Source organism: Gordionus sp. m RMFG-2023, chromosome 1 (assembly GCF_954871325.1).
Source record: "Gordionus sp. m RMFG-2023 chromosome 1, tfGorSpeb1-WG-v2, whole genome shotgun sequence".
NCBI lineage: Eukaryota > Metazoa > Nematomorpha > Gordioida > Chordodea > Parachordodidae > Gordionus > Gordionus sp. m RMFG-2023.
The window spans coordinates 78,857,703-78,873,071 of NC_088775.1; the positions used below are offsets into that span (position 1 = coordinate 78,857,703).

Sequence of the window (15,369 nt, forward strand, 5' to 3'; positions counted from 1 at the left end):
TGTTATATATCTGTAACAAGAAGGGGATTTTCAAATATCTAACGAGTCAAATTCAGCAAATAGCTTGATTTACCCAATTTTTAAAAGCAATTAACTAAAAATTTTACTTAAAAGTAAATTACTCAAGCTTATTTATTTTTTCTCACATTGGCAGAATGGTTTGAACATCCATTGTTGAATTTCGGAGCTTAGTTATTAATACCTTTTTATAAATCGGCCAAATGGAGCTGTTTAGCAACACGACACATTCACGCATAAGCTTGCAAATATTTTAAATGAGATTAATAGCTTTTGGAGAGTAAAATAAACAAAATACACACAATCAACATTAGTGAACGTTGGCATGTTTTTTTATAATAAAAATTATTGATATTTTTATGACAATGGTTCAAAGATGGATGGTAAATAAAAATCAATATAGATATCAGAATCTGATAGGTTTAGTAATATCGATAAATATCGGATTGGATCGGTGAAATTTGTGGATCGACGCAATCCTAATATTAATAATGATGATTAAACATTAAATTAATAAAATTTATAGTAAAAACATAATTTCTTATTCGAAAAAAAATTAAAATTTAGAATCTTTAAATGGGTGGGCCACTTTGCAATATTATCCCAGAAGATATCTGTTTAAAAATTAAATTATAAACCCCACCTATACATTTAGGCCGAGTCAATTCTCGGATTCTTTTTGAAACTTATTTATGTTTAGCCTAGGTCATTTAGTCTTTGACCTATGACACTGTATTCTGATTTGTTTTAAGTTTGAAAATTTAATAAATATTACTTGTTAATATTTTTTCGGAACCAATAAAACAAAGACTTGTTAGATCATAATAATTTCTTTCTTTTTAGGCTGTTTAGTGGAAGCGATAGAGAAAGGATAAACAAACAGCTCTTTAAAAATAATTTGAGAATCTACCTGCGCTAATAAGAGTTAATCACAAAAAAATAAATTATTGACCAAAAATTAAGTTCATAATATTTAAATCATATATAAGTTCATAATTATTGTAGAATAATTATCTAATATTTTTAAAAAGGATTATTAAAAATATATATTCCCATATCACAATAACGACAATTAATAAAATTCTTCCAATATATTATAATATTGACGATTGACATTTTTTCATATAAAACACTCGATTATAACAGTTACCAAATCTGAAATCAAGTCAAACTTCGATGGGGTTTCCTTCGCCTTCCGCCCAATCTATGCTGATGTCAAGTTCGACCACAATGTTGAATGCTAAAACCAAATTTTACGAATTTTATAACGCGCCCATAACCAAATTCTGGTGTCATACCTTGGCTTACTTCTTTTTTATATTTGTTTTTACACATGTTGTTTTGGTGGGTAGTTCCGCCAATATTCTCAGAGACTCCATATTTGCATTGAACAGAACTCTACTCAATCAAGACGCTTCCTTTTATTTCAATTACCAATTCAGCACTCCAAATCAGGTATACTTATCACTTTAGATGCAGGTTTTAAAAGGATATATTTTAAAAAAATTGTCAATTTTCATAAATTTAATTTTAAAAAAAATAGCAGTTGGCTTAATTCACATTATAAGAGTGCTCAACTAATGGCTCATTTATAATCAGCATGATAATGGTTAAGCGATGGAATTCCCCGCCATTTTCGCGATTACTCGAAATGAGGCCTATAGCCCATTTTATTCGTTTGAGTAAATGGTAGACATTTTATAATATAACCTAGAATCATTGAGAAGCAAGCGTGAGACCAAGAGTTATTAAATATATATTTTATACTTTATCTCTAAATTTAACCAATCTACTAAGTTTCCAAAAAGAGAGATTTACTGACGCTTCGACGAAAATTTTAAAAAAAAACTATGATAAAATTATAATAATTTATTTTTTATTCGTATTCCATTACCATGATATTATAAGAATTGAATGATGATCTAACTCATATTAAGACCATTTCTAATATATCTTAACCCTAACCCTTAATCCACTCCTTTCTTCAGATACTTGTTTAATTTTAAACATATCTCATCCAATTAAAAACTCTCCCTCAATTAAACATTATTTGAGTTGAGCTATTATCCAATTGAATATATAACAATTAACAGGTTTATTTTATGATCGTTATTCATTTTTTTGCATTGTTTTACGGAATATCAGACGCCACATTTTTTAAGGACAAATCTCACAATTTTTACGTTTAAACTATGAGGAATAGCACTTTTCCGAAGGCGTGCACAAGATATTGCTAATCAGTATTCTTAGTCCTACACACCCGTTTAAAGTTGCATAATTTAGTCTTATATTACGCCAAGGGTTTATCAGCCGTTCTTAGAGTTTTAAAAACTATAATCTCGCTTTGATAAGTGTTTTTCTGATATTTTAAAGCGTATCTTTGTAAATTAAGGAATTATTATTGCCACGTTTTCAATATTCCATAAATCTTTAGTGATGAACTTTGTTATTTGCGTAATCTAGAATGGTTTTAAGAATATTTTCCTTAAACGATTTCAAGCAGTTCATATTTATTTTCATATCACATGATGATATATCTTTGAGATGTATCCTTAGGTTCGCCCTTGAAAATTTCTTCAGGAATTTGGATTACAGTTTGAAGCATATAATTGTAGAATTCCATATCAGATTCTGGTATTTGTTCATCTGTCATCTATTTTTAAAGGCGATATTTCTTTGATATATTCTTAGGTTAGATAAAACTTAACTTTTTTTATTATTGAATTTTATTTTAATTATTACTAATTAATATAATTGTAAAATGACATAAAATCAACACAAAATTTATATACGGAAAAAAAATTCCAAATTAAATAATATAAAGGTGAAATAGAGTGTAAAATGATGAGAATAAGGAAGAAAGAGTAAGTGTAACGAAGATCTGTGGAGAGAAGACTGCCACTGATACTTGATAATTCGCTTTAAGGATAGCTAGGCCGGCCGCCGACCATTTTTGGTTACGCCGAAAATGCCGCCGTTCAAGAAAATCACGCCGGCGCGCCGCTGATTTTCATGTCGGCGGCGCATTCATATTTTATACCTTTTTATTCTAATAATTGGTCAACATCACTCTTGTAATTTTTTAATGTCAATCAGGATTTTGATGAATTTTCTACTATTTTAAAATCATAATTATATTGACTCATTATAGAATTCAGTAAATCAAAAATTCCAAAAGTTACCATAATTTTACATATTTTTAAAATGGATGTATCTACATTTAATAATTCTATAAATAATTTTAGTATCCTAACCCTGGATAATAAAAAATTCATAGTCTGGAAATTTTTTGCAAAAGAATTAGAAATTATTACTGCTCTAAGATATAAAACCGCAGAAGTTAATTTGAATTCGAGGAATATCAAAGAAAATGTCTAGGTACATTAGATTTAACATCAGACATGTTAGATCTTGATAGCATTGATCCATAATCGAGTACCCGTAACAATAATTCCACGTATATGAAAACCTTAAAATTAAATGTCCCAAGCCCAACACGTTGGCATAGTATATTAATTATGCTAGAAAGCATATCTGGATTAAATAAGGATTTAATTAATAATGTTTTGAAAAGAATTGGGAAGCACTTTCTCAAATTATGAATCTGATCTGGTAGAACTATTAGCAATTTTTCAAAATTTAAAGAAACTGTCGAATTTCTTTCAGTACAAAATGGGCCTACTTTAAACTTGTCATTACTTTTTAGAAGTGAAATTGAAACACATTTAATAGTAAATGATAGTGATAGTTCTGAAATTATTTCACTTAAGGAAAATATACTAAAAAAACTTGCGTTACGATTTCCGGTTTGTAATCTGCAAATAATATTATATAAGTATATTCTTTTATTTTTTATTTAAAATTATCTAGGTATTGGCTCCAAGATTTTAAAAATTGACAATAGTGTCAAAGTATTTAATAGAGCAAAATTGCTCATTAGAATTTATAATAAAACATCTTAAACTTATAGAGAATGATGATAATCAGGTATAATATATCTAATGAGGATGAAGATGAATTATTAAATTCAAGTTATTTGACAAAATTGGCAAATAAACATTCAACAAATATAAATTATGATTCCAAGTTAGGTGACTTAGAACAAGAATGCCACAGTTTTCTTGGAAAACGACATTCACAAGATATGGGCGTTCTAAATTTTTGGAGAGAAAAGAAGAGTGAACTTCCCAATCTTTCAAGTCTCCACAAAAAAATTTTTCGCATTCCGGCGACTAGCACACTCAGTGAAAGAGTTTTCTCTACCTCTGGATTGACGTTAAATTCAAGGAGATCATCATTATGTCCCGAAAATTTAAAAAAAAAATTTATACAAGTTATTATAAATTTATGAAATCGATTTTGGATATAATAAGTTTTGTATTAAAAAATATGCCGAGATATCTGTGAAATAGTGTATATTTATTTGTTTTTTTTTTAAATTAATAAGCAATTAAAAAAATTTATGTTATAAAATTTATAACTTCGCCGATTTTATTGACGGCGGCTAAAAATCGGCGCGCTGCCAGCCGTTGATTAGATTTTTGAAATTGCGCCGGCCGCCGATAGTTTCGTCCAACGGTCTAGCTATAGCCAATCTCTGTCTGAGGAGGAAGCCTTCTCGAAGATCTGGGATCGGCAGTATACTTGCGGATGCGACTTAAATCCTTAAAGAAGGATTATGAAAGCTTACCAAAGGAAGTTAGTGATATTATTGGAATAAAGATGTGATCTTCTGATATTTCCGAATATTTGGAAATTTTAAGCTGTTCTTTTTGCTCGAAGTAAGTTTGGAGTCTGGTTGGATAGGCTAATGTATCTTATACAAGAATAGTCCTAACCCAGAAATTGCGTTTCCATGGGATCAAAATGATTCCGTTAAGCTGCATCGAATTTAAAAACTCCTTGTGGTTAAAGTATAGTGGGTATTTGTTAAAACATTTAAACTTATAAACAAAATTATTTATATTTATCCTTCTAAATTCATTTAACTAATAATTTAAGAACTTTAAAAAAAATAAATAATTGGTTAGATGTTAAATTCATAGGCAAAATTAATAAAAGATAGATTTATTTACTTTTAAAAAATAAAATGGAAGGTATTTTTGGATTATATATAAATTTGTTTTTTAATCCTTCTATATATTGTCGTATTGGGATATGGAATCTTTTAATTTTAATTATTTACTAAAGGCGATTTTTAGCTTTGAAAAATGGGACCCTTTTAAAATTGTATTCCTGGGTCCGACCCTTTTTTTTGTCGAAAGGTTCACCCTGTATAAAAGTCCCTGAAATAAATCTATTTTCCATTTTCGAATAGTAAATAATCAATAAATATTGGTTAATTTTTTATAAAAACAAATCAGTACCTCAACCAATCCTACCCAGATTTTATTCTCAAATCCCATGTTTTAAAGGGCCAAGCTCATGTTTTCTTGTTATGGACCGAAATATTTGTCATCGCTTATATCTTTACCTTCGCTTGCGAGAAGGTGAGGGAGGCAATATCCAGTGAAGCCGTTGGCTGGGCCCAAAAATCAAAACTTTGGTTCTACAGTTTTTGGAACATAGTTTGCCTCATGGGATTCATCCTGTTCTTTATCGGGCTCATGTTCAAATTAGCTGCCGCCGATCGGTTAAATCGGTTCTACATTCATTCCTGGAGAGCACATCGACGGCATGACATTATGAAAATAGATGTGAATTATTTATTTCGGATCAAGACTCTACTCATATGGAGTAGGTTTTTCAATGCCCTCTCTGCTATATTTTGGTATGTCCGCATATTGGACATATTAAGTTGTAACAAATACCTCGGTCCATATGTCGTTATGATAGGAAAAATGGTATATTCATATTGAAAATGACTACTTATATATTAATAGGCACATTCAAATACGAATCGAATATAAACGAATAATTTACTATTCACATTTGTACGTATAATTTATCACAAATATGTTAAAAAAAGTATGAACACTTTTAGGGTTTAAAATAATAAAGGGAATAAATTTCACCAAAAGGTTAATATATTTAGAAAATAAACAATATAAGTAATCGAGGCATTATTTATTCGGATTCGAGCGTATAATTTACATTTGATTTGTTTGAATAGGTTTGATATATATAGTAAATATTATTTAGTTGATGTTTTAAAAAATAATTTTTTCTCCTTTGAATTCAACCAATTCGTTGAATTAAACTCTATGGCTCAAAAATAAATTTTTAAACTGTAATGTATCAGCGGTCTCGCTAGAGAAATAGGGAGCCAAGTTCGCTTCTTAATATTTTTTTACAATTTAATCAAAAGAATTGTCCACCCTTTTTTAAAAAAATATAAATTTAATAATTTAAACATTTTAGATGTTAGATATGATGATATTTGTCATGATAATGATAGTGGTGATGGCATCCTTCGGCATGGCTCGTTACTCCATTCGTAATCCCAGTGCCGAATCGTCTTGGACCTTAATAAAAGATATATTTTATCAGCCTTATTGGATGATGTATGGCGAAGTTTTTGCCCCCGACATTAATCGTAAATATATTTAATATCTTCTTTCTTTCTTAATTGATTAAGAGAAAGTGGACAGATTTTAAACGATATTTTTTAAAATGGATAATATTTGACCTTAATTTAATTCGAATGAAGTTTGAATAAGAGACCTGAAGCCGAACTTTGAGTAAAAACCATGGAACGAGAACTTAATCTATATTTTTCTGGAACAATTTTTAATTATTTATAATTTGACTTATGGAGATAGAACTTAAAACACCACTTTTTTCATTATTTTTACCTTAAATTGACTACAAGGTTCCATCTCCACATTTCTAAATTACTTATCATCCAGTCATGTCAGAGCATAAAGGGAAGAGATGCCAGAAAAATAATTTAATGATATGCCCTATCGCAGAAATAAGCTCGTTATTAGTGGCAATAAACTTTATTACCACAAATTTTGCAGTTTTTTAAAAAAAGGAGAAGATTTATTACATATAAGTATATATAAAATTAAATTTTTCTAAGTATCCTATGATTTTCGCCAGAGCATGATATTTTTTAAAATCGCTTTACTAAAAAATTCATCTGAGTGAAGATAAAATCATAGAATAATCAAGCAGAGACATATTTATTTTTAATTATACATTTATTTATAATTAGTTTTCATCATTAAGGTTAGAGAATTTCTGGGAATTTTTATTGTGGTAACTTTCCAATGGGAATTAATGCTATTGCCTAAAATGTGAACTACCAGAATATTCTGAATGAATGAATATATACAATCTATTCATGATTATTTATAAAAAAAATAAAATTTAACCTTTTTGGGGCAATTAAATCTACAATAAGTAGTCTAATTTGGGAAAAGTTGTATTGTCAAATAAAATATATTTGTTGAAGCAAACTATTAAATGTGAGCTACGTGAATATTTTGATTAAATATATCCAAGCTATTCATGATTATTTATAAGAAAAAAGGATCTAACTTTTTAAAATAATTTTTTAAAAATTGGAATTCTCAGGGTGGAAAAAAATCAATTTTTTTAGGAACATTCTAGAAAATTCCCAAAATTAAAAAGGAACAATTGTTTAGCAGGATCTGATAAAGGAACACTTTTTGGCAGGAGCTGAAAAGAGAATGCAAATACCTATTTCGGTTTCTTGGATAACCTAGAATCACATAATAATAATAGATATTATGATTTTTTTACCATTTAAACTTTTTGTTATTTTGTAGCGGAATGTGGAAGCAATGGGGTACCTTGTATAACTGGCGATTGGATATCACCAGGATTAATGGCACTTTACCTATTAGTGACAAACATCCTATTAGTCAATTTGCTAATCGCGGTTTTCAAGTATAAATAATCTTATATTATATAAAAAAAAATTGATTTACATTGCCTCAATTAGAAATATTTAAATGTCGAATAAAGAAAGATTTGTTAGCAAATAGAAATTATGCCATTTTTTTTAAATCGCGAAAGCCATACCTTTCTCAAAGTTAGTGCAATATCTCAACAAATCTGGAAATTCGGACGTTTTGATCTGACAATCGAATACGAGATGAAGCCTATATTGCCTCCACCTTTGATAGTTTTCTGTCATTTATATAGGCTTTTCAAGTATTTTTGGAATCGCAAACGTTATGGTTACTCAGGGATCGAAGCTAATTTTGATTATGGGCTGAGTAAATTAAATTTTTACCTTTTTTAAAAAATGAGTTCTTTAACTAAGTTTAACTAGTATAACCTAGCCATAATTTATAAATTAGGAAAAAGGAGAGGGGGTGGGGGTCAATCATAATATTAATGTGCATATCAAAAAACTATTTTCCTAATTAAAATACAAATTTTAATTCGATTTGAAACCCAAAATTTTAAGCAAAAAAATCTTTGAAGATCACAAAATCGAAGATTTTTTTTAGGAAGATCAAAATGATCTTTTAAAGTACTTTTCAATAACTTTAATTATTTTTAATAAATTTACAACTTATTTAAAAAAAATATATTTAATTTTTTTTTTTAAATATAATATATCTATTTTTAATTTTTATAGATAATAAATAGCCATTTAAAATATTCGGCCCGGCTCGGGTATTTCTTATAAAAAATTAAGGCTAGGCCCGGGAATTTTAGAAAATTTTTTTTAGGCCCGGCCCGTGTACCCCCGTCCTTAGGAGTCTGCAGGTCTTTGGATTATATAGACATATTGTACTCATTTTCAGGACAGAGCAGGGAGTATAGAGAGAAATTTCCTGCTCCCTTTCTATAATGCCATCAATGTTGTAGTGATTTTAAAAAAAAAGATGAATAGAACATACCCCAAATTACCTAAGGATTATTTTAAATTTATATAATATTGATTTCCATAAACAAAAATTACATTTATTTCAAATTTCAAGAACTGTATCTGTCAGAGGAAGAAGTAAACAAGCTTCACGAGTTCGAGAAATGTTGTCTCGACGATTTGATAGGAGATAAATCATTTCTCCTCCAATCGACGATAGAAAAGCAGATTGCTCGCGCTTTGGATCAATTTGAGGACATGTCATCAAGAATCGATTATTTATATAACAAGCAACAAAATATCAACGCCATGTTTACAAATTTCGATAAACGGTTGGTGTCGAATAAACATTTTAATTTTTTTTTAAAAATTAAAAAAAAATCAGTTGAGAATCGGTACCTCGTCAAATTTAAAAACCGGAAATTGCTTTTTTGAGATTTAAGAACCGGAACTCACCTGATAATATTTATATATCCGAACTCATTTTTTTTAAAAAAAATCCGAACCTGTTTTTTAGTATAGGTTCTAAACTGATTTATTATTAAATCATCTATCCTTTTTTAAAATCGATATTTTAGATTACACAATTTAGATAACGTTACCACGACAACCAATCATATTCATCCAATTGTAAATAGCAAAAAAAATTATCCCCAATATGATCCCGGAATAATATATACCACTCCTTCGAGTAATGCGCTCAATCAAAATAACTGGGAACCGAGCTCACCCATAACCAGTATTCAGCAGAAATCAACGCCTTCTTTAAACAGATTATTCGTCATGCGATATAAGAACAGTCATTCTAATATGGGCGCAAAAACATCGTCGCCTAAACTCGTGTCAACAATTAAAGAAGATCGCGGCAACTTAAAATATGAAGTTGAACCTGTAACATATGACATAGCTAACTCGACCTTAGATTCTGAGGCATCTTATATTAATTCGGAAGATAATTTGTCTTTCCCCATGGTCACAACCAATTCCGATCATGATAAGGGGAACGAAAATAACGATGACAAAAATTATTTAGAATTTTAAATTTGGAAAATTATGCAATATACTACATAATTTGTTTATAATGATGCAATCAAATAAATAAAAAGACCTTTATTAATATAAGAGAACGCGATTATAAATATATATATTTAAATTAATCAGATGTATTTTTTATTTATTTATCAACTATATAATAATTATATAATGTATGTGACTAAAAAAAACTGGTCAAATATTAACATTTTAAAAAATAAATCCTATATTATAATAAAATTTATAGAAGACTTATAAATAATAAATTCGGAACAAGAGACAGCTGGCCAAATAAATACCTTGATTTATTTAATTTATCTCAAAAATCTATTTTAAGATTTTCGTAAAATTGGGGTTATTTTTTGTGTCCCGGTGTTTTTTATAACATAATACGATAAATTATATATGCAAATAACTGGTAAATAAGCCAACAAATTTATTATAAGTATTCATGTATTCGTTTTATCACAAAATTTAAGGTAAAATGTATAATTTTTGGGAGATGTTATGTCGATCACTTCAATTATGGCATTGTCGTATAAGCCCAATTCTAACAACAACAAAAAATTAAAAAATAACATTTTTTAACGGAAAAAAAACCTTTTAAAGTTTTGCTCAAATTCGATTTTGTTTTCTCCTCTAAATCTTTGACGCCTTCCATGTAAAGAGTTTTCTGCTTGCCATTTATAAGCGAGAAAATAGATGGATTTTTCATTTGACTTATTTTTAAATAACGTCATAAAAACAAATAAATGCAAAATAAAATATTTCTTTTAAAAAACAATTGCTTGTCGTAACTCTAAATATTTAGGTGCGTTCAAAAATAAAGCCTCGCTTAAATTTACGAGTCAGTCACCATGCATTCACAGCTAGCGCGAATTCGCGACGATGTATACAAAAAAGGAAAGAATGCACACTTTCTCGCCACTAAAGCAACCATTTTTAAAGTATTCTTTTTTGAGATTAAATTAAATATAAAAAAAAAGTATATGTTTTTAAATAAAAATACAGCGAGGGATCTTCTTTTAGATGATTCAATAATTCCTCCAACTTCTCAGTTGATCTAGATTTTAACACTTTGACAGTGTGACTACAAGCTATACAATCTTCCTTTAAAAAAAATGAAATTTTTTTTAAAAAAAAATAAGTTTTAGCAATACCTTCTTCTCAGTTAAATATGTGTAGCAATAAATTCCATCTGTGTCATTGAATAGAAAATTATTTATAGGTGGATAGCAACTGTAAAATAAGAATAAAAATAATTTAAAAATATGTTGTATTATATTAGGTTGAGGATTATGACATTTCTTCATACAAAATAGTTTTATATTTAAGAAAAAAAAGATTATATTAAGATATGGCTAATGTAACCATAGTTACTTCTAATTAAAAAAAACATAAATTGCCAAACTAGCCACCATTTTAATCACTTCACGTGTGCTTATATTTTGCGCTCGCCTTACTAACCTAAATTGTAATATAGAGCACTAAGAGGCCTTATATTTTTCGATCACCAACTCATAGATTTAAGATAATTTTAAATATTTAAGTGATTTTACGTGAAATTTATATAAAATTTACCTAGTAGCTATTTTGAGAGCTTCATTTGCGCAAGATGCTTTAAAAAAAATCTTTCAAGTATCTTACAAAAAAAATATTTATTACCCGCAATAACTGCATTTGTTGAGGCGACCGCTGGGACAAGTCTTTTAACTACACCTTTAAAAAAATAAAGCGTTATCTCCTGAGGAATTTTGTTAAATGTGTTTACCCTGTGTCATAGATAAAGTGATTCCTTTAATATTGTAATGATGTCCACGTTCGAGGCTATTTAAATAAATCCATTTTATATGTTCTGGATTATCCCCATCTATACCTACATTTTCTATATTAAATTTTTATTTTTTAATGTATTAAATTAATTTTTTATCAATTTATTTAATCTTATATTGAGCAAACCAAAAAAATTAAATATATAATATTTATCATTAAAATATTTTAAAAGAAAAACGAATCTTTTTACTGATTCACAAGCCTGTCTCTTAATTTTGATTGAACTATAAAAAAATGGTATAAAAGCTGAAGAAGCGGTATACATCAAGACTGAACATTAAAATTCTAATTGGGATCCCTTCACTCAGATCAAGATTCGAGATAATATATTATAAAGGCAAAAACAACGTTTTTTTCTTTAAAAAGGAGTGTTCCAGTCATTCTCATTATTCAATACGATCTGATATGTTTGATAAAAAAATAGAATTTGCAATATAACCAAAGATTTTGTGATAAAGCTCTTTTGAGGGCTGATATTTATAACTTTTGGCTAAACTATGTTCTTAATTCTTTTCGATTTTCTACAGCTTGATTGACAATTGACTCAAAAATGCTTAAATACTGTTGCAGTATTCAAATTTATTTAATTTTTACCTTCATCATATTTGATTAAATAACATCGAATAATCTTTTCACGATATATATTTTTACTTATTTTATTTTATATTATATATTAATCTTATTTATAATATTATATAAAGCAATAATTTATATGTTAGCGGCAATGTGTTATTTTTCAACTTTAAATCATTTTTTGAGCGCGTTTTTTTAAATTTAAAAATCTGAATTTCCGGAAATGTATTCCATCATATTTGGAATCTACCCTGTGAATATATTTTGTCATGAACCTTTAAACTTATTATAATTTATCGTTTTTCCATAGATTTCTCTTATAAATTATAAATGACTCAAAAGTTAACGGCAAAATTTTATGAAATATATAAGATAGCCATTTTAAGCATGCCGGAATACATTTCCGGCAAAATCAGATTTTTAAATCTAAAAAAACGCGTTCAAAAAATGATTTATTAAAAAAATAGCATATTGCCGGAAAAAACACATTAATGTAATTATAGTATAATAAAAATGGTTTATAAAAAATAATAAAATATGATTCAATAAAAATAAAAAGAGATAATTAACATCATTTGGATCCTTTTAATAGTCAATAAAATAATTATTTATAAACTATTTAAATTTTTATTTTACTTATTATTTTTACAAACTTATCTTCAACATTCTTTTACGCATTTTAATTAAACCTATCTTTGCAAATTTGAAAATCTTCTATTTTTGTATAATGTTCAAAATTGACTTTTTCATGCATTTTAAAAATATGGTATAATATGCCCCCTTTTAAAGCTTTTTGCATGTAAAATAGAAGTTTTTTATTTAAAAACGATTTAAATATACCCTAGTTATTAACCTAATTATGAAGAACACAAAAAAATAAATTAAGACTATTTTATTTCTAAAAAGACTTGACATTGGTATCTGCAAAAAAGTGTTATTGATGTTTCTCTAATTATTTAATTGGTGGAAAAAAAATTAAAAAATATTAACATATTTATTTAAAATCCTAAATGATGCATTACTGAGTTTATTTACAAGTAAAAAATGACACTACTTTCACCTGCCAAAATAGTGATGTTACGCCATTATGACTGGAGTTACTTTACTAATTTTTTGTACTGTCAAATTTTATTAATAATTTTTTTTAAAATATTTGTAAAAAAAAATGTTTCAAGTAATTCAAAAATTTAAAACAAAATTTTTATATCCAAATTAAAGCCCAACAAATTCAATTTTTTAGGCCCAAAATTTAATTAATTTTTAAACCTGGACATGGCTCAATTTTTATAAATTCATTTTTAAGCCTGGCCTGAATTTTAATTGATAAATATAAAACATTTTCTAAAGTTAAATATAAAAATTAGTAATTTCTACATCCTAGCCCAAGATGATCATTCTAAATAAAAGAAAAGCAAACATTATTTTATATTTTAAAATTTTTTAAGCAATCCTGGCACAAAGCTTAACCCAAATTTTTATTATAGTGAAATAATTATAATTTTTCAAATTTTATAATATATTAATTAAATGCTAAGTTAAATACACACTCAATTTTATAAATTACATCCTTTGATTGACAAAAATGATTAAAATGCACATGCTTTTAATTATTTTTCATTTATATAATTTTTAAATTTTATTCAATAAATAATTCACAATAGCACAACTTAGTGGTTAATTTATCTAGATCCAAATTAAATAAATGAATATAAAGTAAATAAAATATTTTGAAAAGTAGATGAAATAGAGTGATAAATTTATCCTCCCCTTTGTAGATTTTGCTACTACTTAAAAAATTATTTACCCCCAAATGGATTCTCCTTTTCCCATTGTATAATTCTTACATATTCAATACAATGTTCTGGCAATCGTGGTCTGTTTGCAATAGTACAAAGTGGGAAGTTAACCTTGATAATATTATATATAAATATAACATTAACTAAGTTACTTGAGGTGGATAGAGATCTAGAGTGCAATCAATACAAGCTGTTATACTGGGTAATATAACTCTAACATTACCCTTAAAGCCTTCAGTTCCCCCATCTATTAAAGGGATAATTGTGGATAACTCTAACTTATCATTATCATATTCTAACAAATTAAGCTATTTTTAAAAATAATTTAAATAAAAAGTAATATATTTACTATCATACTGTTAATCCATCTACGTGCTATTATGGAATCTAAGCCACATATTATAATATGATATTCTTAGTAAATATAAATAAAGTATAAAGTTTATATTTGATAATTCAATCTATACTTTTATAAAATTTTGTATCAAAATCTTGTATTTTATTAAAGTAAGGGGTAACATTACACCAAGGTTTACAATTTTTAATAAAATTAGCAGCAACCTTTGCTTTAGATTCACCAATATCCTTTTCTCTAAAGAATAATATTACTCTTTATATAAAAAATATTACCTAAATAAAAATTGTCTATTGAGGTTAGATAATTCTATTGTGTCCATATCAATTATATCAATATTTGTAAACCCTAGCAAACACTTATTCAAAAACATATTTTATCAAATATATAATAATAAACTAAATTTTTCAAAATTTCACATCCTAAACCACCAGCTCCAATGATTAATAATTTACATGTATTTTGAATAAATTCAAAATTCTATAAAATATTAAATAATTTAGAGAATAAACTAATTATACCTGATCCCCTGATATATAGTCTGGGTGGTTAAAGATTGTTCCATCTCCACTTTTAAAAAACTTTTTAATATTTTCAAAAATAATAGGTTCTTTCATTGATAAATCAAACCGAAGCTCTAATTAAATATAAATGTGCAAACATTTTTATTATTATTTTTACTCTTGATGCTCATTCAACATCTGGAAATTTAAAAAAATTTAAAATATGCATTAACAAGAAAACATTCATGTCGAATAACTATCGTGCTATTTTGGTATAGCGTTGTTTTGTTGAATGTCAATGATTTTTTAGTAACATAAATTATATTAAACTGGGGTTTAAAAATCTGGATCAATTTTTAAAATTAGCCATAAGATTATATCCAAAATAATATTACGTGAGCCAGGAATTTTGCTCATAACTGGCCTGGCAGGAACGTTTAGACCTCAATTCCTCGAGGTTTACATAATATT

General features: G+C 27.2%; 2 protein-coding genes across 4 annotated transcripts in view; one reads left to right on the forward strand and one right to left on the reverse strand.

Annotated features, from left to right (window-relative positions):
- Positions 1 to 10,036, forward strand: part of LOC135931817 (transient receptor potential cation channel subfamily M member 3-like) — a 37,214-nt gene extending 27,178 nt beyond the window's left edge. The window contains exons 24-30 of one of the 3 annotated variants that reach the window (XM_065469123.1): positions 1,165 to 1,473; positions 5,382 to 5,861; positions 6,379 to 6,553; positions 7,755 to 7,875; positions 8,005 to 8,207; positions 8,922 to 9,138; positions 9,385 to 10,036. In XM_065469123.1, coding sequence (XP_065325195.1) covers positions 1,165 to 1,473; positions 5,382 to 5,861; positions 6,379 to 6,553; positions 7,755 to 7,875; positions 8,005 to 8,207; positions 8,922 to 9,138; positions 9,385 to 9,847 — 1,968 coding nt within the window. In that variant the 3' untranslated portion in view covers positions 9,848 to 10,036. The other 2 variants (XM_065469124.1, XM_065469125.1) reach the window with 2 other exon arrangements.
- LOC135931818 (NEDD8-activating enzyme E1 catalytic subunit-like) lies at positions 9,921 to 15,351 on the reverse strand. The gene is made up of 16 exons (XM_065469126.1): positions 15,294 to 15,351; positions 15,077 to 15,242; positions 14,917 to 15,032; positions 14,795 to 14,875; positions 14,671 to 14,753; positions 14,508 to 14,632; positions 14,390 to 14,454; positions 14,193 to 14,348; positions 14,049 to 14,151; positions 11,610 to 11,723; positions 11,504 to 11,557; positions 11,420 to 11,456; positions 10,999 to 11,077; positions 10,848 to 10,948; positions 10,439 to 10,557; positions 9,921 to 10,388 (listed from the first exon to the last, which is right to left on the reverse strand). The coding sequence occupies exons 2-16, from the start codon at positions 15,087 to 15,089 to the stop codon at positions 10,288 to 10,290; spliced, it is 1,347 nt and encodes a 448-aa protein (XP_065325198.1). The 5' UTR covers positions 15,090 to 15,242; positions 15,294 to 15,351; the 3' UTR covers positions 9,921 to 10,287.
- Positions 15,352 to 15,369: the final 18 nt, after the last annotated feature.